The sequence below is a fragment of the Neolamprologus multifasciatus genome, chromosome 1 (genome assembly GCF_963576455.1).
Source record: "Neolamprologus multifasciatus chromosome 1, fNeoMul1.2, whole genome shotgun sequence".
Lineage (NCBI taxonomy): Eukaryota > Metazoa > Chordata > Actinopteri > Cichliformes > Cichlidae > Neolamprologus > Neolamprologus multifasciatus.
This window is the reverse complement of record NC_140439.1, coordinates 19037742-19062922: the sequence shown is the minus strand read 5'-3', so window position 1 is coordinate 19062922 and position 25181 is coordinate 19037742. Positions and strand designations below refer to the sequence as shown.

Genomic DNA, 25181 nt, shown 5'->3' with positions numbered 1-25181 from the left:
CCCCGAGACTTTCTGAGGCATCAAAGATGAGTCAGAACCATTTTATTTTCTGTTCTGGCTCTGAAGTCCCATGGAAACTGCCACAAATATTGATGTCAGACAAATATTAGTTGCACTGAGGAACTCCTTGCTCCTGTGTAGGAGCCAGCTCCACAAAAGCAGATGACGATTTGTCACACTGGTGTAATCAGAATTTACACACATGCGCCCAGGACCTCAGACAAGCAACAACAGCAACAGGAGTCAAGCTTGGAAAAAAGCCAGCTTTGTCCTCAGGCACCCTTGTTCTTCGCTCACCTACCTGTGAAAACCTCAGAGCAGCGGCTCATTTCAAACGGCATTCACCACTTCTCTCTTGCACACAACTGTCCTAACCGCTCTGCATGCAGTACTGAGCAGTAGGCCTTTATTACACATCAAAACTCCCTTTTCTTTTAAAAGGTAGACTCAGTTTTGAGTGTGTAGACAATCCACCCATTGATCTTAATATTTTACCCCCAGATAGTTTAGAAAGTTAAGTAAAATGTTCCAAATTATGCCGATGTAAGGACTGAATTTAACAGCATGTAATAATAATTAAAGGGAAAAGGCAGAAAAACAATGAAATAAAACAAAACAAAACAAGAGACCCAATACTGGCCTTACCATCTAGATCTTCTGGCCTGGTGAGGTCAATAACTCTGTGGCCAAGCTTTCCCTCCTCACCCAGCTTGCCAAGGTGGTGCCCAATGCTGTCAAAGTGTGCTCTTTCCTACAGAGATATACAAAGAGTCAGGTAAACAAACCAACACATATACACCTTTTTACAGTGACAAAACAGCTAAAAAAAACAAACAAACAAACTCCATCACAAATCTGAAAATTTGAAAAGAAAAAAAAGTGTCTTTGATAAATGCAGTTTGTTTTGAAAAAGCTGCTCTTTTGACATGAGCTAGATGCAGCTTTTTCCTCATCTCTCTATTCTGTAGCTGTTATAATGGATGACAGGAGGCAGCGAGACAGTGAGGGCCAGGGGTGCTCTAAATAGATTTACAGAAGGATACTTTGTGATCCCGAGCACACAATGGGGCCGTGGCCCTCTTTGCAGTGCTCAGATTTTCCTCTGTAATCTTCTCCTTACATCCTGCCTTCCAGTCTACAGCGCCCTGAGCTCAGCGCCCATCATTTATTCAGAGTTCATGCTTTGGAGAACACACCGTGTTTTCCCGTTTGTCATGTTTCTTTGTGCTCAGATTAAACTTGGCATCATGTTGTACTTGTCGCACAATGAAACCCTGTCATTCAGCGCTCCGTGACAATATTAAATGTCATGTCCATGTGCATTTACAGAATAAAATAACAGCTTTCGGGGGGTCTCTGAATAGTTGCTGCACATTACACTTAATGTATTATGCAAGGGGAGAGTGCCGACTGCTGCTGGCTCCATTGTTGAATGACCTACTTCCTCAGTGAATACACAGGGCATTAGCAAAGGGCTGTCTTCCTCTCTAAAGACTCAACTAGGAGATGGACACTTTGACTCTGCATGATACAAATAATCTCCCCCCCTCCCAGGTTTGCCTGGATGACACTAAAAGCAGGCATGTTGCCACCATTCAGAAAAAACCATTTGTTTTACTCCCAGGGTGCACGTTCAATCTCTGCCAAAGATGCACTGTCTGCGCTGACCTCTACCTCTTTTCTTTCTAAACAGGCCTATCACATGCAGTCTGAGCAGACACTCAGGTAGTCCCCACACAATACTAACAGCTCCCCTGCCTCATACAACGACACCAACAAACACATTAATCTTTGAACCCCTCCTCTGTGAGGCATTCCACTGTTTTGTTTTTGTTGGGTTTTTTCATGTTTTCTCCCCACAGGGAAGTTTTTTTTTCCCCAGGTGATAAAAAATTAAGAAGCTCTAACAACTGTGCCCGCAAACATTTAGTTTATACCTGTAGCCAGCTAGCCGACTTATTCGAACTTATTTGTTTTTATTATGATAAATGAATGTCAAAATGTATTATAGTGACAGAGGCAACAACAAAAAATCTCTTTAAAATGTTTTCTTTTTTAAAAAAAAAAAAAATCTCCTTTTGTGCATTTTTTTTGTTAGGGGTTAAAAATTCTGACAAGATGAAGAATGAAGATAGTTCAAGTCCATTTGAGGCCTTTCACAGTATTTTGATTTTCCTCATGCTTTTATTTATTCAAGAACTATTCCTCAAAAGAAAGGACCACGCAAAGAGACAGAAAGAGCACTGCAATTTACCATCATACTTGAAGGAGCAGTCATTATTTATGGCCAGCTGAGTGATTCTGATGTACAATTAACCACTACCTGCTTATGGCCTGTGATTAGAGCCTGTCTATCTGACGGCCCTTTGCTTACTTAAGTGTTTTCTAATTATGACATATGTGGTGGTCCCTGCTGGGCATGAGGACACTTTGTAAAGCGAAGATGGAGTATGGTGCCTCTCTCTGTGTCACATTCTGTGTAAAGCAACACACGCACGAGCAAGCACGCGCGCACACACGCACAGACGCGCATTCATCACCCAGCCACATTATTGCTCTTAATGAAAGAAACTAGCAGCCTGATGACAAAGTGACTGAAGTGCGATTAGCTGGATGGGCGATGGTGCTGCTTCAGATGCTACTTGGACAGTCTGCTCGGAAGACGCGGCATTCATGGGGTAGTGTGTGTGTCTGTAATAAAGTAGTCATCTCGTCCCTCTTCTGCGCTTCGTTGCTCCCTCTTGATCAATCAAGTCCTTTTATAAACTCATGATCATTAAGCATCATGTTGGGCTGAGAAGGAAAGAGAACAGGGACCATCCGTCAATGAATTTCATTAATGGCTAGCTCAGCATTGAACTTCTTTCTCCACCGCACAAAGTCATATGATTAGTGAGCATCAGCACTCCAGACAGCCTGGGACAAGACTGAATGAAGCTCTTGTCTTTGAGGTAGCTTTACTTAATTTGACCCAAGGAAAAAAAAAGGAAAAAAAGAAAAGGGGAGGTTGTGGTTAGTGGAAAAACATCTACATATACTTTATACAACCTCTTTTACATGCTGTAATGTAATGGTCTAATTGCAGTATTCCCCTCCTGTGTGCTATGCTAATTAATATCAGACTATCTGTGCAATATGGTACCACAAATTTTCATAAAATTTTATATACTGAGCTTAATATACTTATTGGTTATAATTTCCATAATTTATATAGGTGAATTAGAAATAGACTGGAAATTAGGGCTGTAAATTATCCGCAAAGCATCACGGTTTTGTTTTAAGGTTGGAAAAGATTCAGTGAACTAATGCTTCTTTACTGCACACGCATCAAGTGCTGTGATAAATTAATGGCAGTTTTATTATTTTATAGTGTCATTAAATTTTTACTGATCACTCTGACACAGAGAAGTAGCAAAGGACATGCAGTATCTGGGGAAGCTAGCCATCCTGCCAGAGAAAGAGAGGGAGAGACTTTGAAAGAGGGAGCCAATCAGTATATGGCCAATATTTAAAAAAACAAAACAAAACCCAAACACACATATATATATGTATATATGGCTTTAAAAGTAGCAAAAACCAAACATAAATGCTACAAGGCCAGCTGAGGAAAATGTATTGAAACAACGCAAAATAAGAACAAATTGAGGCTTGTGTGAATAGACAAAGATAAAGAGAAAGGAAACAAAAGATATAACAGTACACATCATTTCCCTCCCACTCTGACCACGACCGCTGGCAAGCAACTTGTCCCTCCCTTAAATGACTTCAGCATGCAGCTCTCCTCCCCACAACTAAAATTATAGCAGTGCACTCAGAGCTGTAGTGGAGAACTGCCACCCACAATAATCTCATCTGCCCTGCCTGTGCAGTCTTTTGTCTTTAAAGTTTGGTAACACATGTATCTGTTCAGTTGCACATGGCTGGCTTGTGAGGGAACTCACAGGGAGACTGTGAGTCACAGAGGAAGATGAGAAAACAAAGGGGGTAGATAGCAAAGTTTGTGTAACGTCTTGGGCGAGGGAGCCCAAAAGGGCCCTTGTCAGTGTTGTAAGGAAAGCTTTAATCTGGCTGGCCGCAGAACATGTGCCGGAGGCCTGCTGCTCTACCCACAGGGTGTATTCTGGGCAGAGGCGGGTGGCGGACGGCCCTGTGCATTGTGCCTACTCCGCCCTATATTTAGGCAACGCATTGCCAATCCTGACACTCCTTCACTCTCTCCTTGCAAATAGCTTTAGAAAAAAAGGCAAAGGCAAATCCAAATGGATCGGGATTGGTCAAATACACATGAAAGAAAAGTACAGCGAAAACTAACTGTGGTGCAGTTTTTGGAAGTGAGCTCGGTTTGGAGCATCGGGTTTGGCTGTGAAATGAAAACTGAATCTTCTACATAAATAAAATAAATAAGTAAGTGAAACTTTACATTTCTAACACCACAGTTAAATGAAACATTTAAGTCCCATTATGAATTCTGAGAACAGTTACAACTGCACTTGGTGAGAACCATTAAACTAAATCTCACCACACTGGAAAGTGTATGATTGTATATGATTAAGTTCTCATGATTCAAGCTTTTACAGCGACAGGACTCCTGCTTATATTTGATAATGTGCTGAACTGGCTGCAGTTATATCACACACCTGGTATGTGGCAAGCTGAAGGCAGTAGTCCTGACCACAATGCAGGGCTTTGTGTATCAAGTGTCAGTCACCACTGTGGTCTTTAGTCCTTGAGTGAAGACTCTGAGGGTCTCAGACTAAAGCCCTCAACAATCTGTCCCAGTCCTGATGCAGACAAAGACTGCACTTTAACATGGCTGCAGCTTCTCACAGCTCAGCACCTCATCTGTTTTGTATTTGTATTGTAACCAGTTGTAAGGTTATTTATAAGTCTGCAGCTTTCCAGTAGTTTTTGCTAGTTTTGAACCATTTAAATGTTAAGTACATCCAGCCATGCGGTAAACCCACAGTGCCTTTCATGCAGGCTGTTGCTCTCTTTTTACCCATAGATGTCCCTTTGCTAAGGCTAATGCAGGCAGCAGCAGAATCAACAGTAGCAGCCACAAAAGCCTGGCATCTTTTCCATAGTAGTCATACTCAACATCACACAGAGCGGAGATGGCCGGCTATTCCAGTCCTATTTGTACTGCCAGGGCATCAACCCATTTGTTTTAAAAGGCCTTTAATTAAATTAATTAAACCACTTAAACATCTTGTAAGCTAACCTCTTGTGTCCTTTCTGTGAGTTTCATTTTTTCGTGAAAAAAAAAAAAGCATTTTCATTATTCAAGATCATTTTTGCTGCAGTGAAAACAAGACAAACCCACACAGTGTGACCCTTCAGTGCTAGTTTGAAATTTAGTTGAAACAGTTTACTTACTTCTACATGTCTACTATGAACATTTTCTGATCATGTTATTACATTACACATGTGGTTGGAAGGAAAATGTCGCAATACTGTGTCATTCTCAATTCAGCCCGCGTGTGCTGAAACATAAATTGTGTATCAATCTGAGTGCTGCGAAACATTTCTAACACGGTGTTCAGTTCCTATTTTCTTTGCCGCACCGCTGAGGTAATTTGTGGTGACAACATGTACTTTTACGAATTTCCAATTCTTGATGAACCAGAAATGTTCGATGTTAAGTTGGGCTTAAATCTCCAGCCTTATCAAACCTGTTCAGGTTACCAACAGCAGGATATTACAAACTGCGGCTCTACCAAAACGCCTTTCACATCCAGACAAAACATCAAGACTTGTTGGACACTCTGGCCATCATGGTCCTACTGAAACAATACCATAGACTATAAATGGTCCTTTGTAGCCTATTCTTTTCCTCATCCTTTGTTGAATGTGCCTTGTGGTGACTACAGCATCACAGGTCTTAGCCACCAGGGCCAGCAGCATTTATAATCAACTGTAGCCAGCCAGAAATGCACTATGTTAGATGACAACTGTAGAAAATAATGGAGCCACCATCGCCAAATGACCCTACCAAGATGGACTCTTGATGTCTTTCTGGGGAAGAGGCAGGAGAGCAAAAGACTTGACCTGGGACAGGAGCCCGCAGACACACACACCATGCACAGGCGCATTTTATCCCGAGTCATACATTATTTTTTATTCTTTTGACTGAGCTGAACAATTGGACAAAGCATTAATGTAAGCAATCTTCACAATAGCACTTGCTGGCTACAGCCAGTGTCTGGGAGCGGAGCATAATCTAATTTGGATGGGCAAACCCTTGTATGCCAAGGATTTACATTGCAGCCAAAATGCCTTGGTTTGCAATTTCCAAGACAGCAGTCGAAAAGGAGCAGAAAATTGCTTCCAGGGCTGCAAACCAGACAAGATTATATTCAAAGTCTTTGTGAGGGCTTTGCCTGAATAGAGTCCTGGCATCACACACACACACACACACACACACACACACACACACACACACACACACACACACACACGGGGGAACAGTATAACCACTATAACCAATAGGTTAGGAGTCTGGATTTTGTTGGAGCACCAGTGTAAGCTCATTTGAATATTTACAGGCTGAGCTTTGGGAAACGGGAAATGGACAATTGTAGTCATCAATACTGAGGAGAGGAGAGTTGTGGGGCAGAAAGGGCAGTTCGATAGGTTAATGCACTGACCTTTCCCCTTTTGATTCCGGTTAGGGACATGTCAGCAGAGGAATATATTTTATCTGACACCTCCAGAACATCACATACTACAGTTTATTGGAACTCAAGCAAAAGAGGTTGATGCTCCTTTTTTTTAGAAATTCTTTTATGCACGACTTATGAAAAAAACTGCAGATTTAGTCACACGATCAAACAGTATGTAGTACACTGCTTGTGTGTGTGTGCACATAATAGATGAAATGTATAAAATGACTTTTGTCACATAGTCATGAATGACTAAAGCTGAAAATTCAATTAACACTCTTTCTTCGTAATAGGAATTCCTCTGCTCATTAACAGGCAGTTTGCAGTTTCCAGACAATTACACTATTGATTGTACACTTGGCCAATTTTTAAATGTATTGAATTCCACTTAGATTTTTTTGTCTTTATTTAATGTGGCTAATTACATAAAAATGAAAAAACTTTTATCACTTCTTTATGTAGATGTATGCAGTATATGTCACAATGGGGCGATACAAGGCTACTATTGAAAGCTTTTTTGAAATATTTAGCTTTCTACATCTCTCATGTGTTAATTCAGCTTGAACATTTGATATGAATGATTTGAAATGATTGCTCTGTCCTGCTGAGTCAGTGGAAATGTATTAGCAGGCGGTACCTCAGGTCAAAAATGCATGCATGCAACATCTGAGTAAAAACATATACACGCAGATGCTTCTTATGGTTCATATGACCCTGAAAAACAGCATGTCCAGTTGAAGCTATGGTGCATTATAGAGGGGAAAAATTCAAATGGTTACAAATGGATTTGGTTGTAGTGTATATGACTGCAGGCATACTGGTGCATTCTAGGTAAAAGCTTCCACTGTGTGAGGAAGAGATGGTAAATAATGGAACAAAGTAATTGCCCTCTGCAGACAATAATACCTATAGATAAATATTTTAAAAAGGCAAATTGCAGAAGGGTTGTAAAAGGTTTTATTGTACTGATGGGATATAGTAAAAACAGACAAATAAAAAGACAAGCAGGAAAATCTGCTCCTGTAAAACATGAATATTTTACATGTCCTCAGGTTAAAGCCTTGTATACCGTAGAACAGAGTCTGATCTACACAGTGTTCTTCTAGGTCAATGGCCAGGAAGGGAAAGGGAGAAAGAGAGAGCTAGAGTCATGGTGATAAAGGTTTGGGAGGAATGCATTGTACTGTTCAGATACACTTTATATGAAAAGATGAATTGATCCATCTCTAAGCAGCACTTAGACCCACTCCTCTGCCCGGTCATTACAGTGGGATAAATCAATATTTAATATCCCCCTCTAACAGCCACACTGAATGATCTTAACCTCTCCTTAATCCCATTTATGTTACCTTTCCCTGAATCTTCTTCATGTAAGCTCTCACTTTGATAAACTTCCAAACAAGAGACTGGGAGGGGGGCTATTAAAGACCACGCTATATTTATGTCAGGTGAGGTGCTTTCTTAAAATATTAATATTCTGAAACTGACCAAAGTGAAAGCTTTTATCTCGGCTATTTGAACCATTCTAGTCTGCTGGCTTGTTGTATCAGCAAAAGACCCGCTCGGCTTCTCTCTCATTTCACTGCTGAATTACAACTGACTGTTCTTTATTACAGCCAAAGGATGAAGATGATGGGGCAATTCTTTTAGCTGACTTGATAAAGCCTGCATCTAATTTTACACCATCCTAATAGGACCAGTGTCACTGAAACTAAGAGGTGACAATATCTCACTATGATTTACGTAGGAGGCAGTCCAAGGGTGTGCTCAGTTAAGGTGCCGTTTAACAGGACTGATATGTCACAAAAAGAGGTGGGTATCATAGTTTTTTCAAAGGCATGCATGGGTCTAAATAGCCTCAATACTGCGATCCAACTGTTCTAAATAGTACTTTATTGCCTTTCATACATTCTAGTATTGAATACTATACATTCACTTTGTTACTGCCATAAAAAAGTAAGTGCTGAAAAATACAGACAAAAGAGGTGTTTTGGTGAGGAATGAGTCATTATTTCAAGCAAAAAGAAAGGATCTCTACAATCTCAGATTATTGCTCTAAAACTGGCTGATCACAAGCTGAGTGCAAAGTTGAAAGAAAACAAAAAAAACCTTAAACCGACTAAAAAGAAAGTAAAAACATTTTATGCTCTGCATACCACATGGACAGTGTGGCTGTAGGTGTGTGCAGTCTGTTGATTAAGCCATTGTTCTGCTCTTTTCTTGTCATGCCAGAATTAACTGCTTGGCTGACCACAGGTTCACCACAGTTGTGACGCAGGGAGGCGGCTCCTGTGACTGAGGATGACTAAAGGGTACTTGAACACTCGTGCTTGAAGCGTGATGTGTCACAATGTAACTAAAATAATAAAATAAAAGCTCACAAATCTTTTGTGGAAGGCGGCACACCTGTTCGTCTCTTAAATCAAGTCACATCTATTTGAGTTTTTTGTTGGGGAATTACGAGATCGATCAGTTCAGTTAGTTTCTTATCTTTGTTCATGCTTCTGTGCTTCCTCTCCGTCGCCTCGATGGGCTGCATCGGTTTATTTGCCTCACTTCAGTAAGAGCATAGTTGATTGCCACCTGCATAGACAGTGATATCTTCCAAACACCAAATTAGACGGAAATCAAAATAGATATTCATTGACTTTTTTTACATATACATTGACCTAGTTGAGGCTGTTGGTTGAAAGTGTCAGGTGCTGAAATATTAATGAGCATCGCTCCCAGTTTCTGCCTGCTCCTCACAGCCAACTGGCAACATGGCATCAAGCTGAAGAGAGGAGGACAGCTTTTTTCTTTCCTTGATTGACTCATCGATTGAAGATATTTTTAAAGGGAATCCCTGGGAGTGTGTGCTCCTGGTACAAAGCAACCCCATCCCGTGTCAGGGGACGGAGAGGGCTGCAAGTCGGCTTTAATTGGGCAGAGACTTCAGAGTCTTCTTAACCCACACCGGGCAGTGCCATGGCCTGTCATGGCCCTCACACCAACACCGGCAACGCACAAGCTTCTAAACACGCACACACAAACATATTCATGCTAATTTGAGTAAACATACATGAACACACTAAACTATGCCAGCTGTTATCATTACGACCTCCCTGGACTTGGATTAAAGAAAATGATTAGTCTTAAGAATTAATGCTGTAGCAAAATCGCCATGTTCCACTTTCTTGCATAGTTTCTTTCCTCTGCTACTTGCAGGGAGAGCAAACAGTCTTGTGGTCATCTACTAACATTTTTTCCTTTTTAGAGAAGTCCTGCAATAGAGAGGACCTGATTCAGGGATTAAAAAAAAGAGAAAGATGACATGAAACTTGTGTTAACCTTGTCAGCTCTGCAGTTGTTTAGGCCCACTGAAGTGAGGGCAGACAGCTTTGCCTCCATGCCCTGCTGGTGATGTTGCAGCTGTTCCCTCTGGATCTGCTCCCTCATTTTCCGAGCTTCCTGGATGGCCTTCATCACTGTGTCCTGGTCCCCGAACAGCGCGGTAGAGTTTAGGCTGGACAGAATATCTGCATGCACACAGAGCAGAGTGAAATTAGCACGTCATGCCGAAAAAAGAAAAGAAAAACAACCAAAATGCAGCCTTACAAACGTTTTCTACTCTGGTCTCTCTGGATGTGAGTGTATAGTGTAGGTGTATGTTTGAACAGAGTAAATCTGTGTTTGTCAAGTGGAAACACTTTGACGTCTTACCCAGAGAAGATCCCCGGCCCAGACCTCCAAGTGGACTGGGGGTACCCCCCTTGCTCATGAGGCTGTTAGGGCTGCTTTTACTGCCAGGGAACAGATTTTGTGTCGGGGACGTAGGAGACTTGATCAGTTCTGTCGTCTTTGGCCGAGCAGACAGGTTGAGGGGCTGTGTTCCCTCCTCCTACAGCAGAAGAGATAGGAGTATGAAAGAAGACAGATGTTAATGGGTGCCCCCACCTCCTCCGTTTGGAGGAGCTCCGGGTTTCCAGACAGCACAGCTCTCCTCTGTTTCTGGTTAATTACAGAATCCCTATTGTGACCTACACCTCCTCCCTGATTCCTCCCTCATTTTGCTTTTTCCCCTCTCCTCTCTTCTCGTCTTCCCCTCTCCTACCATCCCCTCTCATCCATCCTTTCTTAGGAGCTGCGCCACTGTGAGCTTCCTCACAGTTGCCCAGCGCCTTTGTTCACACTAATTAAAGCAGATTCTGTCTCTCTGTACATCTTCATCTGTTCTCCCTCTCCTCCTCCCTGCTCTCTGTGTCTGCACTCTGGTTCGAAGAATAAATAATGACCAGATAACAGCGGTGCCAATGATCAAAGACAGCTGTTCCATTCATCAGATGTCGACTTACATTATCTACTTCATTAACTTGTTTTCTAATTTCATTCCTCATTTGTGCATACTTGGTTTTATCGTATGCTTTGATATGCCTATTCCTAAAAAATATGATGTGCAGTGTGGTTCTGAGATGAGGTCAGGGAGCACAGATTTTCTTGGTGCTGTATTTTTGTGCTGGTTGTGGCCTTGAAGACCAGTTACTGATATAAGATGACAAATGCATTTTATACTTTACTATTCCCGGCAGGACATTTGAGAACAAAAATGCTTTATCTATGGGTACCAGAAGAGGCCAGGTATTTAATAATGACATATTAAAGTACTCTCACTTTTTATGCTCTATGTATAATTTGAATAAAAATATTATTTACACAGTTAAATATTTGATTATCACAAATATAAAACATCTCAAGATGACTAACAAACTTCTCTTCTCTATAAGGTAAAACTGGGCAAAAAACCTGAAACAATGTGTATATTAGATTCTCTTAAATACAATCAAATGCTGAATGATTGTAAATGGGAATACATTCAAAGATGCCACAAGAAAAATGTCACACCGCTCAGGATAAGTCGCATGGGTGTACACATCAGTTTTTAAAATCAGATTAGGGCTCATGCTGTCATTAACAGTATTTTTCAAAGCCCAAGTGTCTCCTTGTCCAAACATATGGCTCTACCATAGACTGCCCCAAGGCCTTGTTATTGCTGTGCCAATAACAGTTTGTCATGCAGTGAAGCTGAAAACAGACAAACAAAACTGAAGGCAGTCTGATTCCACCGGACTGTGGATGGGGATGGGATGATGCCAGTATACGTTTGCCATCCATTTATTTATGAATAATTCATGTCATCTGAAGTCCTTAATTTTGGCATAATTGGTAATATTTGGACTAGAATTAGCCTTGTATTAACATTGCCCTACTTGACATCCATATACTTGAGCCAGATTGATGGATATTCCTGGAGGCAGAGGACCTGAATGGGTGTGTGTTTTTGGCTGTGTGTGAGCGCAAGCACATGAACAAAAAGCTGGAGTGCTTTCCTACTATTTGAAGGCATGATTTATGTTTTTTCTCCATTGTGATATTATTAAACTAAACTACTTCAAATGGGCGTATGTTTCTGATTATGGCCTTAATGAGCGGGAATGATGTATGCGGCCTTTCCTTTGCATGGAGGTCTGGTGGAGCCGTGCCATACAGCAGCAGAAAGCACATCCTAGTTTGTTTACAAGGGAAAAAAATTGTCAGTCCTACTCAGTAGTTGTATAGCACTGTCGTAAGAGATTTATTCCATTTTAGTTACAAAAAAGAAAAGCCTTTTCATTGTGAAAAAGAAAAAAAAAAAAACACGTGTTCCACAAATTACTGGCTTGAAGCTGCCATAGCTATAGCAACCATTTCCACAGAGTTCTGGTTAAGAGAGAGAGGGCCTTGTTAAAGCCCCAGAGATTGATGGTCTGTTAGAGGTTGGGCTCACCAACGGCCGGGTGTAATACTGAAGTACTGAACATTGTAAATGCTAGTTTACTCAGACAACACCAAATAGGCTAGGCTAGGTCAAGTACCACTCAAGGCCTGGGTTGGTGGGTGGGCTGGTTGAAGTAGTCGAGGGTTGTACCTTGACTTGAGTGATGGGGCTGGAGGAACTCTTGTCATTCTTCAGAGATGACGGAGAAATGGGCCCACTAGCCGTGAGCGGCTGGGGGAGTGGAGGCATCTTGGCTCCGGGAGAGACCTGCATGCTGGCAAGCTGGGCAGCATACAGTTGCTGTAGAGAGGTGGAGAAACCCACAAGGCGTTAACATCCAAATCCAGCAAACATTCAAAGTTTTATATTCTGTCTTTTCCTCTCCCTAGAACTCTCTCTGCTTCTCTGCCTTCATCTCCCTCTCTCTTTTACGTCTTTCCTCTCTTTCCATGAGGCTGGCAGAGAACCTCCATCAAAGGTCTTAACTGTATTTCAAAGGCTGAACCCAGAGAGAGACAGCAGTCTTAAAAACCACACAGAGATGGCTTTCATTCAAATACTTGGAGCCCCTATTTTCCACTCATCACAGAGAAAAGTTTGCCGACTGGATGCAAGTGTGTTAGCAAAGATCTCTCGTTTCTCTAGTTCTACACAACTTGCAATTGAAGTTTCTGGTCTGTGTTTTGTCTGTACACAGCAATGTGAGACGGTCCCGTTCCACAACCAACCGCAGTTGGATTGCCATCACAGCAAATGTTAAAAACACACATTATAAAAGATTAGAAATCTTTACAGAGAATCACTGATGCAATCACTTTATTTATTTATATATTTCTTGGTGTTCATTCAGTAAGGTTTTCAGCTGCTGGTGACATTATTACCCAAGAGCATGGTGCAAATGGCAAAACATTGCCTCAGATAGAGTTGAACTTTGAAGGCTCAATTTAAGAGGTTGATAATGTGGCAAATATTTGAACTGGTGGTTAAATACACTGATATTAGGGATTGGATGCATAAAAAGGCAGTGTGAGCCAAATGCATCACATTTTGGAGGGTAATTTATAAGTTACGGCTCGGTATCTTAAAATCAACTTGTCTATTTTTATCTCTTGATTTGATATCAAAATTTATAATATTTAACTGTAAATCAAATGATCATTTTCGTGCCTTTTCTGTGTGTCTGCAGATCCAGCACTCCCACTGGAGGCTTCTTTCAGTTGGAGGTGTGTTTTGATTGGCCACCAGGTAAGTGATGAAATTGGGTTTTGTCTCCTGCTGCAAATGGCAGGGGTCTGTAAAATAGAGCTACTGTCTGAGAAAATGTGTTACTCCACGTAGCCTCAGCCCTCACTTCATCAGACAAATAGCAGCCCTTAACTCCCCTGCTGCCTTGCTATCCTCAGACTAGCTAAACCTTATGGTTTGTTGTGTTATGCAGTCAGACGGTGCTGTCAGAGAGAATCTAATTTCGCTTCCACTGGCCAATCAACAAACCTTGTCTCATTTCCTGGTTTGCTTGGCCGAACACAGAACACATTTGTCTGGATGAGAAAAGGCAACCCGGCCCTGTTGTCCTCACCTTTGGCAGTTTAAATGAAGACTTAGACCAAATAAAGCACTTTACGTCCATGCACATATCTACAGATATAAACACATATGTGCTCCTGTAAGAAACTTTATCGCTGCCACATAAGCGGCAGTACAAAAGGTCCATTCTTCCAGGGGACGTAGGGATAACAACAGCACATGGGCAGCGGAAATGACAGACTGATTATGTTCCCACAATGATAGCACTGCCTCCACCTCCCTCACAAACAGTCTTTTGTCTCGGAAAGGATCGGACACAGGAGTGGGCCTAACTCTATTTTCTTCTCATCTGAGCTAGACTTAGTTAATGTCACTGTTAAGGGCACTCTTTGTGTCGGCGTATGTGTATCTGTGTGAGGTGAGGTGAGGTGAGATGGATGGTGGGGTTAGCGACAGAGAGAGAAAGAAATAGTGGACAGAAAGAACATATTCTCAATTCACTGCCTTATCACTCTAGGCTACATGCAAGCCTAAGTCGAAGAGTCTGTTGGACAGATGTTTGCTAACAGGCCTGTTGATGGGCATGCCCCTGACCTTGTGTGGGAAGAACTTTATTGTCCCGGAAAAACAACATAATTAGACTTTGCCTCAAATTGCACACAGTCAGGATGCTAGTACTGATTAGCAGGTCAATGCCACAGGGTGAGAAGCAACGGCTACTCTTAAGCCCGTGCAGGAACACCCCATGAGCCAAAGAACAATAAATACAATCAAGGGGAAAGTCAAATCTGTTAAGTTGCTATACAGTGTACAAGAAGAAACTGGAAAAATGTCAGTGTTCAGTGAGTATTTTTCAGTATTAAGTCTGGTAGGGTTTATAGACATTTTTGGCTTTGTATTTCAATTGGAGACAACAATCACTCCGGTGTCAGAAAGTTGACGTATCCTGCCAAAGCTGGTCTCCCTGAGCTGAACACATATGCCTGTTTCCCTCAGTTGACGCTCTCACATCTAATAACCCCTTCTTCATAACTGCTTGCCAGGTGGCGTAGAGAGAGGTTCATGGTAATGAGGGTCAAGCTGAAAGTCAGTGTTCCAACACTGGAGTACAGAAGGAGCAGTCAAACCTTTTAAAAATATCAGGACCCTCAATATTCTTAACACTTTTTATTTCCATGAAAAACAAGCAGCATGCTGAGCTACAGTTTGCAAATGTAAACATCAAAATGAACATGTTAGCTAATGGGATTACAATCAGGGGTTTTTAGGAACTGGCAAGAGATAAATATTTTATTTTATGTTCTTTATGAGCAGGAGAAAAACATGCCAGTCCCATTAAAAGTGTACATGTATGGCAATCACAATACAAAATAATATAAAAAGTAAAACAAAAACAGGACATATAACTCAGAAGGCAAACACATAACCTAATATCCTTCGTCTGACCCCATCATTCCTCGTTTCCCAGTAGAGCAGAGCAGATCTCAGCAAGCATAGATTCAAAGTGAGCACAACACGCCCTAGGTCAGCTTGTTAGCCTCTGGTAATTAAAAACGAGCCCTCTGGAGGCAGCAGAGGTTAAACGGGGAGGTTCACTTTTCTGCCTGTGACATTAAACTGAGATTACACACTCTGCTGATGATGTTAGACATCTCAAAAGTATTATATGCCATCAGGGCGGGCAGCCCTGTATTTGTTTAGTGAAATAACAAAGCTGATAGCACAGTACACAATATAATCAATTATGCAGTGGAACTCCTATGTTTCCAGCAAACATAGGAGTGTAAGCCTTGTCTTTTAACGAGAAATTGATGAAAAACAAATGTGCGTCTTTCTTTTTTCTTTTTTTAAAGAAAGACATGAGTTGTAGCGTGGCAATATGTGGTGGAAAATATAGTGGCAGATATTTGTCAGATTTTTTGCTGCCAGCAATGACGGTGCATTGCACATTTCCAACTGTGGCTTTTGAATATATTAAATAGGGAAACTGCTTTTAAGCCATTGCAATTTTATATACCAACATCTTCTTTTACATTGTCTAAACACTGTCTAATAGCCACACTCTCTTAAACACACTCTTATCTCTTTGTGTGCGAGTGTGTCTCTATGTCAATGTCTCATTCCCCTCTGTCTGGCCTGGGCACTGAGCACTGGACTGGATATGAGGGCATTAACTGTGCTTCAGTGCACCACACCATTTAAAAGGCAGCACAGCGCCAGCCCAGTTTGCCACAAGGCTTGTACAGGCTCATTGCCCAGGGCGACCATGCAGCCTGACCCAGGCTAAGCCCAGATGTCAAGAGTGGAGGAAGGCGTCCTGGTGCACTGTGCCGATGCTTTCCAGTATGGCTCAACATCTGTCTCATCTGCTGGCACCCAACCTGCTCTGCTCTCACCCCTCCTTCCCTCCCACACTGCCTTTCTCGGATTCTCTATCACACAACTACTGAGTAGACAGTCCAGTCCTTCTCTCAGTTTCTAACTTGTATATATGCACACAATCGCAGACTGTCTTGTGTAGGCGTGAGTGTGGATACTCCAGACCCAGGGGCCCCAGAGCCAACCCTCCCATTCACTGCTGCTCACTGCATTATCAACTCTATCTGTCCATCTGTCCCTCTGTTCACCACTGCCTCTATCCAGCTGCTCACCTAGCCTTCCTATTAGCCAGCCTTCCACACACACTCCAGCATTGCTGCACTGCTCTGGGTTACCTTCAAAGACCAAGCTCCTTTGCTCATAAACACAAAAACAGCTGCTCTCTACAGTATGTCTGTTCTCTACCCCCCTCTCCTCCTCTCTCCCTCTCTTTCAAAGTCAAAAGTGCTTCACTTGTTAATGATAGAAGCCATTTCTTCACATCTGTACTACACAGGCATTTACATCCAAACAAAAGATAATGCGGGGTTTGCTGCTCTCCCACTTTCTTCCTGTTTGTACCTGATTGTGTAACACTGTTTCTTATCGCACCAGTCATCTAAGCCTGTGAGTACTCCTTTAGATGTGTCTGTCGGCTCGAGATCTGGTCCGAGTTGTTGCTAAGCATATGGGCTTCTTTTCATCTTTACAGTGGGAGCATGAGCTGAGGCTGGGCCCAGGTTTATCGTGGCCCTGGAGAGATGCCGTTGCAAATGCGGCAAAAGTCTTATTTCTAGCAGCTCCGCTTCCAGTAATGTAAAGCATGAGGATGTCATGCGCCAGGACAATTCATAGGGGAAAAAAAGCCAAGAGAAACACAAAAAATAGCATGTGGTAATTGAAAGAAAAATACTTAAACTAAGACACTTTGTGGTGGTTTAAGAGGTTGATGGAAATTGCAAACAAGAGAGAAAGAATGAGACAGCAGGAGAGAGAAAATGGACCTTTGACTGAGTAAACGCAGAGGGTTTCTTTTTTATTTTGTCCAGCGGTGACACTACATACAGAGAACCCAGATGTTTTGTCTTCTACAGTAATGCTTTCTGTAAAACGGCTTGAACTCCAAAGTCTGCTTCCAGTGGTAAAAACAGGGCTTTCTCGAAGGTTTTTCAACTGTTCAGCGGTTCATGAAGACGGGCGATATGCATTAGGGTCACATTTTCCTTAAGTAAATAGTTTTTTCAGTTGGCAAGGAATAATGTACAAACAGCAAATTAAATGCTATCCCAAATAGAAAATTCTTTTGTGGAATTAGGGAAATTCCCTTCTTGTATCTTCACTCAATTGAATATAGTAGGTGTCCGGAGAGATTGGGTTACAATCTCAGCACAATTTCCTCTGTTAGGTGAGACATGTCAGTTGTAATCAGTGAGGGACAGGCAGGGATGGAGCCATTGTTTCCTGCTGGTCCTGGGCTCATCCCGCCTCTGTATGGGCACTAATGAAGAGGGGCATGTCGCGCTGGGATAGTTTACCCATCTCCTCTCCTGTGAGTTGCGGACCAGAGCCAATCTGTCAGGAAAACATTGAGTGAAATTGCCCTGTGGTACAGCAATGCCTGGTGACAGCCACTTGCAGACTGCCAGCCACCAGAGTGATGCTACCACCCTGTATTGACAAGCAAATTACAGTCTCCCAACACTCAAACGCATCCTGCAAGATTCATTTACATCCATCAGCTCGGAGCCTTTGTTACCTTGTTGGGTTTTCTTCTCTTGGCGAGAAAGGGTGGGGAATGGGGGAGGATCCCAGACTGTTATGACAGAGAAGATTGTGAAGAGGCTTCGTGGCCAACATTAAGACTGACGGAGCGGCTAGCCTCTTTGGCTGGATGGCTGATCACATTACCTCTGCAGCATTGTGGGAATTAATTCTACCAATAAGATAATTTTTTAAGGTTCATATATTGCACAGTCGAAATAGAGTAAATTGGTGAAAATTATACCTTGCCATGCAGCTGACAGGAAGAGATATTTTAATTGAGGGGGGCAGCCTATTCAGCCATATGTGTGTGGGATGTTGTATCTGCGTGTGTTCATGTGACCGCGTGCACAGGGAAGATAAACAATAGGTTTGGGGGTGGGAACTAGAACATTTCAGGACAGTTTAATGGAGTTAATGGAGAATTGCGCTGGATGATTTATAATGCACAAACTTTCAAAAATATCAAGTGGCGCAGGTATTAAGATGGCATTCATTTCAAGAGAAAGTGTGTTTCCTTTCTACACATTGGCCCCTTCTGTCACAAACAGGCATTTATTTAAGGACACTTTTCAGTAGTTTAATTTCGATGAAGGAAGGTGCTGGTGGTATTATTGGTTTGAAAAGAGAGGAAACAACTCCAACTTAATTCCATGACTGGGTTGAGATGATGGTTTTAATCATACCAGGCTCCCAGCGCTTTGTAGAGGAAGTGGTGGCAGTCACATGGTTTGTTGATCCCAGCTATGCAGAAAAGGGCATGTTTGATTTGCCTTACTGTTTTAAGGGGAATCTCTATGCAGGGTAAATAGCAGCCAGCAGGCGGAATATGTGACAGGCTGACAGACTTCAATTAATGGAAAATGCACCTCTTTTTGTTTACTGTGTTCTGTAAAGGTCAGCCAAGTCATGGTCTTGGAGGCACTGTTTTTGCCCATTCCCAGGGTTAGATACATAGTCAGAATTAATGACTCTAGACCCGTCTCCCGTTCTTACCCCAACCTTCAGATATACGACTGTTTCATCTGACCTCATACACCCCTATAAATAGGCTGAGTATGCCTGTCTGAACTGACACTCCTTTCCAATAAACTTCACTATGGCACACAAAGCCACGCATATGTACTCCAGAAAGATATTCAGAAAAGCAGCTTCCATCTTTTACACTTACAGACACGCATCCTCAAACATGAACAGACTCATTTAACACCTTACATGCTTCTGATAGCTCTTCTCCTGGATGCATAATGACGCACGGCTCTTCAGAGCCAGCTGCGTGCATTGTTCGAACTTGCCAAGGCTCGTTAACACTGACAGTGGTAGCTTCTGAAGGACAAATGCCACATATATCAGTGTGCAAAGAGTCTCCCCTTAGTCTTGAGCTTAGCTTTTCACTCGTGGTTTACTTCTTTCTGCTGTTTAGCATCACATTCGGTAGCTGTAAAATAACTTACTGGTGTTGTTGATAAAGCAGCAGTGGCCACTTAACCATATGCTGGGTAGGATACTTTTATATTCTTTGTTTGCTGCTTTTGTTTCCAAAGAACTACAACTAAGATTTCCAGACAGAAATTCTACAATTACTCAGAACTACTAAGAAAAATCATAATTAGAGAAGCAACAATCAGCAACGTTCAGATTTCCATTGGGTTTGTTTTTTTTAATGGAAAAAAAAATCAGTGAAAAGTTAGGGGGGGAAGTAATTATTTAAAAATTCTCATTAGCTATTTATATTTATTACTATTTATAATAGCAATAAGTTGAATAATAGAACACAGATAATTATCTACATTAAACATTATGGCCTCAGGTTAAGCCCTGACCTAGGTTTAGCTCTTAAACGTTGAGTGAGAGAAGTCCTGGAGCAGCCCGTAGGGCTCACAGCCTCTCTCAACATTTCTCGTTGCTCAAATCCTCTTCTCACACATTTTATTAGACTAATTTTAATAATTTTCTTAGCTGTTTTCTACAAAGAGATAAACTGTAAATAGCACAGTCCTTTTCTAGATGAAAGCATTAGGAAAGAGATTTTTTTTGCAGCCTGTTGTCTTCCGATAAATTCACTGGTGGGTGATTAATGCAACCAAAGTGTTTTTCATTCTCTCTAATAACTATTATCTTCCTAACTCTCTGGTTGAGCTGGTGGGGATGAAACCTCTATCATATGGGATGAATTACATACATAAGGTGCTAAAGCCGTGCGTGAGCTTGGGGCCTCCAGGATTATTTAGTGTGCGCCTCATTACTTAGTGTACAGCTGCTTAGCCATCCTTTCTGCCCTGAGCTTGGCGAGCGTCGCTAACATTCTTTGTCATAGTACTGTACATACCTGAAGCTGGAGGGGGCTGAGTCCTGACGCTGCTGCAGCTGCCACTGAGGATGGAATGAACTGCACCGGGTAGTTATCACCTGTCAGAGACAGAAAGAAAGAGACAACAATGCATACAGGTTCAGACAATGAGCCGGCCCACAGCAACCAGGCAAGTGCCAACACGGATTCTGGGCCCTCCACTACTTTTGCCACAGAAATGTGGCGAACAGCAACGAACGCTCGGCTTCAAGCCCAAACATCTGCATTAACAAAAAGCCTACGGGGGTTTAACAAGAGCAGAATTACTTACGAAAGTTCCACACCATTCCCTTCTTACTCCACCTGTGCACTACAAATCCCCTGACAACAGTAAATAAGACACTGTTAAACAAGGTGGTGATTCTTTAAAGGTGTGCTTGAGTGTGCGTGTGTTGTGTTCTGATTAGATGCTAAATATCTCCCTTGGAATTCAGTTAGTGCTTTTGTAAAAGACCAGTATGTTCTCTCAGGTAATTCATACAGCTGTAGACTTGTCTGGTTATTGTTCAGTGCCACATTGTTTGTTTCTGAGTGATAGCTTTGGCAACAGAGTGGAAGCACTTGTATGCAAACTGGTTAGAACAAGTGTGCTGTCACAATAACACTGGTTAAAAAAACCACATTCTTATCTCATATGCCACTGTGATCAAGCAAGGAAGAAATAATCTCCAAATAGCAGCAGTATTCATTACTGTTGGCCCACAGCATCAGCACATTTGTTACACAGGGATATAAAATGGCCTGCAGCGTGAGTGATATCCATAGGTTGCAGAAGCCTTTACACGGTCAACCTTGTGTGTTGAGACGGAGAGAACATCCCCAGTGAGACTGGGCAGCACAGCATTCATAGATGGGAGGTAGGTTTGAGGCATGAATCTGAAGGAGGGGTGATGGCGTGCACTGCGAGAGCGGGGAGGGGTAGTTGGCCTTCGCTCACACCCCACTTCTGGCTGTCACTTCTCTTCACAAACATATGGAGCCATTAAGCCACAGACAAGGCAAATGTATACACCTTCTCTTTCACTTTGCCCTCGTCCACCCACCTCACTTTGCAATCTTGTACAGCACAGCACAATGTGATACAGGCCATGGAAATCCAATCCCCATTTAGTAGCAAATAAAATCACACAGCAGAAGTGGTTTCAAATAGTGCTAAGTTGGATGTAAGGGGGTGGGGGGGGGGGGGTGGGCTGTGGTTATTTCTACACACCTCCTTTTTTTGGTCTCGCTTTTCTCCCTGTCTCATTTGCTGTCTGTGACGTAGGGTTTGGGGGGATAATAAATGGCTGAATGTCTTTAGATGTCATGTGAAACCTGGGAAGGGTCATGTGCTGCACGACGACTGCTGGGGGATCTTGAGACTCCAAAGTCTGGGACTTGGGTCATCAAAGTCTGTGTCTAGGCACCAGACTCCAACAGAATGTAAACTCCTGCAGGTTAGCACCCCTCGTAACGAAAAGGAAAAACATTTAAAATGTTCTACTTCCTTTGTAAAAAAAAAAAAAAAAAAAAAAGGTCCTTGTTGCTTTGCTGTTGAGAGCCTGGATTCTAAACACTGAGAGGGGTTGGGGGGTCGTATTGATGACGCCATAGTCACAACAGGCTATATTTCCCCCCTCATGTGGTGCCAAGAAATAAGTCGTAGATCTCCTGAGGGTTGACAGATGTAGCTGAAACCTTTCTTAGGGTAGATCAAATTATGAATGAATGACTGCAACTGTCAAACCTGATCATCTTTTTTCACCAGCTTTTAAGTTTCCTTTAACTTGAAACAAATAAAGCACTTCGTTGTTTAGATTCGAGAGCATCGTAGGAGAGACACAAAGATCCCACATTGCATTGTCATTTATAGCATAGCTGAACTGAACAGTGACTAGCTGAGCTACATTTACAAGTGACTTTGTTGCGATTTTTTGGAGCTGGTTTGTCATTTTGTCTGTGACACGCAAAAATATATGCCTTAAATCTAAAAGGTAACTTATCTAATAGTATTTATCGTTGGATGTCGTTGTGATGTTAACACTAACAGTAAAGAAATGACCCACAGAAATGACACAGTACAGAAATCAGGCTTTAATGGGGGCAAAAATGACAGGGGATGCTTTTGTATTGCTGTTGTGCCAGTCCAGACAAAGCGCTCCAGGATGCTTCCAATTAAGTGCTTATAGATAGTGATTTTGTATATTTTTATATGACTCAGGTTGTGATTAATGAAACTCACTTAGTCAACCAGCTTCACGTTCAATGTTGCAATTTTTAGGTTTCCGAGCAAAGTGAACAATGTGAAGGAGAACAAATGAACTGTTGTCGAGTAAAAAATGGAACGTAGGCATCGCTTGAACCCTTTTCACAGGGGTATGTGCCCCATCATTAATCTGCTGTACCCCAGTAAACTCTCAGGTTTGAGTTTTACCAAGCTTCTGCAGTTGGCATTGGATTTAACTACACTGAAAGTAACAGGAAAAAAACAAGTTTTTTCTAATTCAAAATGTTGCAGCAGCAGTTTAACCCAAAATACAAGCTGATGTGTGCATTTGCTGGTGCCTCCAAAGAATTTCAAGCAGTAATCCTTGGATCTGCACTTTGTATGAAACAAGAATCAAGATTACTGTATAATAGCACAACCTGACTGGAAGTTGAGTCACATTAACTTTGCCAAAATGAAAAAGACAGCAACTCTGTTTGGACATGAGACGTGCTCTCAAACATTAGAGGAATATTTTGTCTTCTCTTAGATTGCATATGTATATACAGTGTTTTATCATGGTTTGTTTGTATTGTGAAAAGCAGAAGATCACAAATAAATATTGTTAATAAAAATTAAATGTCTTTGCATTTTTAGTATTGCAGCCCAATGCCAAACCCAGCAAAAGCAAGGGGGCTTCAGGTAGCATATTATATAGTACATTTTAATATACCAAGAATTTGTGATTTGAGTAATCCCTGATTGAGGCCCTGCATATCTTTAAGTCTAGCAATGGAACCTGTGACACACACTCTGCACACATAAAAAGACTCCTTCTTCATACAACTTACTCATAAAGAGTAAACATCCAGTTTGAATGACTTGAAAAACAAACACTACAAAGACTGAATAGTTTAAATCTCGCAACTAATAAAACAAAACAAAATAAGATAGCATGAGAAAACTATCAACTGTCAGCAGGATACCTATGAGGGCGACTGGCAGAGACTAAAGACTATGGGGTCATTCTCCAGCTCCATTAGAGGCACCTCAGACTGAATGATGCCATGTCTGTGTAAACAGTGCAAACAGGCTAAGAAATCCAGCTTATATATCTATTTGTTTAAGCGATGACTTGGTGTCTCGATGACTGTGCCTGCCTACCATGCAACACCAGGCCATTGAGCACAGCCAGTGGATGGGGTGATGACTTACCACTACGGTGCCAAAATGAATCTGTTGCCATGAGAGCACCACAGGTTTGGGGGTCATAAGCAGTGGTCCCTGGGAGCTGTCTCATAATGATAACATCAGATTAGTGTGCCTTAGTCTTGCAAGTAAATGCTTCACCGCTCACTTCATGGAGAAAGGACACAGAAGCATCCTGTACACTCTGCAGGTGGTGATGATAACATTGTGCTCTCTGGATATATTGTGTATATTGTGTTGGACAGGGAAGAAATAATAAAGGCTTTGAAAATACCTCTTCTGACTACAAGAGTCATTTTCAGACCTCCTTTGCTATTTCTTCATGAACTCATGAATTATGCAAGACCCGTGCACATGGTGACCCCTGAACATGATTCCATAATAGCTCCTGTTATTTGAACTAAAACATTTTCCGTGTCAAACCTATTGCAAAAAGCACACTGGTAAAAGACTCCCCCTCAGGCACTTTGTTTAAGCTGTCATGGCTCCATAGTTCAAAAATAGCTGACTTTCTTTTTCATCCTGTGGTTTTATAGTTAATTCATTAACTGCACTACCACACCTTTTAATGTTGTGTTGCAAACCTGCTGACTTCTTACTCTTCTCATTTTTCTGTTTAGTCCTCTTCAGACAAAGACTTTTCTTTTTCAAGGTTTCATCAATATACAAACACTTTTTTGCCTTGGAGTGAAAATGGGAAAACCTTTTTCAGTGGACAAGATTCAGCTGAATTTTGTTAAATAAATGATGTGCGTAACAAAAAAACATTTTTTTAAAAATATATGTATATATAACCTTGCCCTGGGACTAAGTACATACTGTAACGTGGAAAACTTTACAATGTGTAAAATATGTTTCCATAATACAAAGGAAGCAAGTGAGGCATGCCGTTACAGGCAGCGCAAACAGTAATTGTACAGAAAAACCTGTTCTTGCATCATGTACAGACTATCCAACTCCTAACTGTGTTTTAATGACTTAATCTGACTATAACAAGGTATAATTGTGTGAAACTGTAACAGGGGAGTTGCTTTTTTATTACGATAGATTTGGAAAGCACTTCTTGCAGGGTTCGTCTCCCGTGTTCTTGGATCTCTGGCAGTAGATACTTTAAAAACAAAAAAACTATTATAGCCAGTGCTCTCCTGAAAGATACTTTCATGCCGATGACATGTTTACATTCCTCTGCTTTTCCACCCATATCTATTGTTCCACATGGACAAGAACATTCCCAGGCGTTGCTCTCAAATCTGTGTTCAGACACAGCAGAGCATGCCAGCAGCAGAGTGTGAATGAAGCATTAAAGTCTAACAACTTCCAGGCTGAAAATTATAG

The 25181-nt window shown here is 41.7% G+C and overlaps 1 protein-coding gene across 13 annotated transcripts in view; it reads right to left on the bottom strand.

The window, feature by feature from the left end:
• Positions 1-25181, bottom strand: part of sox6 (SRY-box transcription factor 6) — a 126879-nt gene that overhangs the window by 10695 nt on the left and 91003 nt on the right. For all 13 annotated transcript variants that reach the window (XM_085157881.1, XM_085157942.1, XM_085157918.1 and 10 more), the window contains 5 exons: positions 20432-20511; positions 12607-12756; positions 10365-10542; positions 9993-10180; positions 646-751 (listed from right to left, as the gene is read on the bottom strand). In XM_085157881.1, the coding sequence (XP_085014007.1) occupies positions 646-751; positions 9993-10180; positions 10365-10542; positions 12607-12756; positions 20432-20511 (702 nt within the window). The remainder of the gene's footprint in view (positions 1-645; positions 752-9992; positions 10181-10364; positions 10543-12606; positions 12757-20431; positions 20512-25181) is intronic.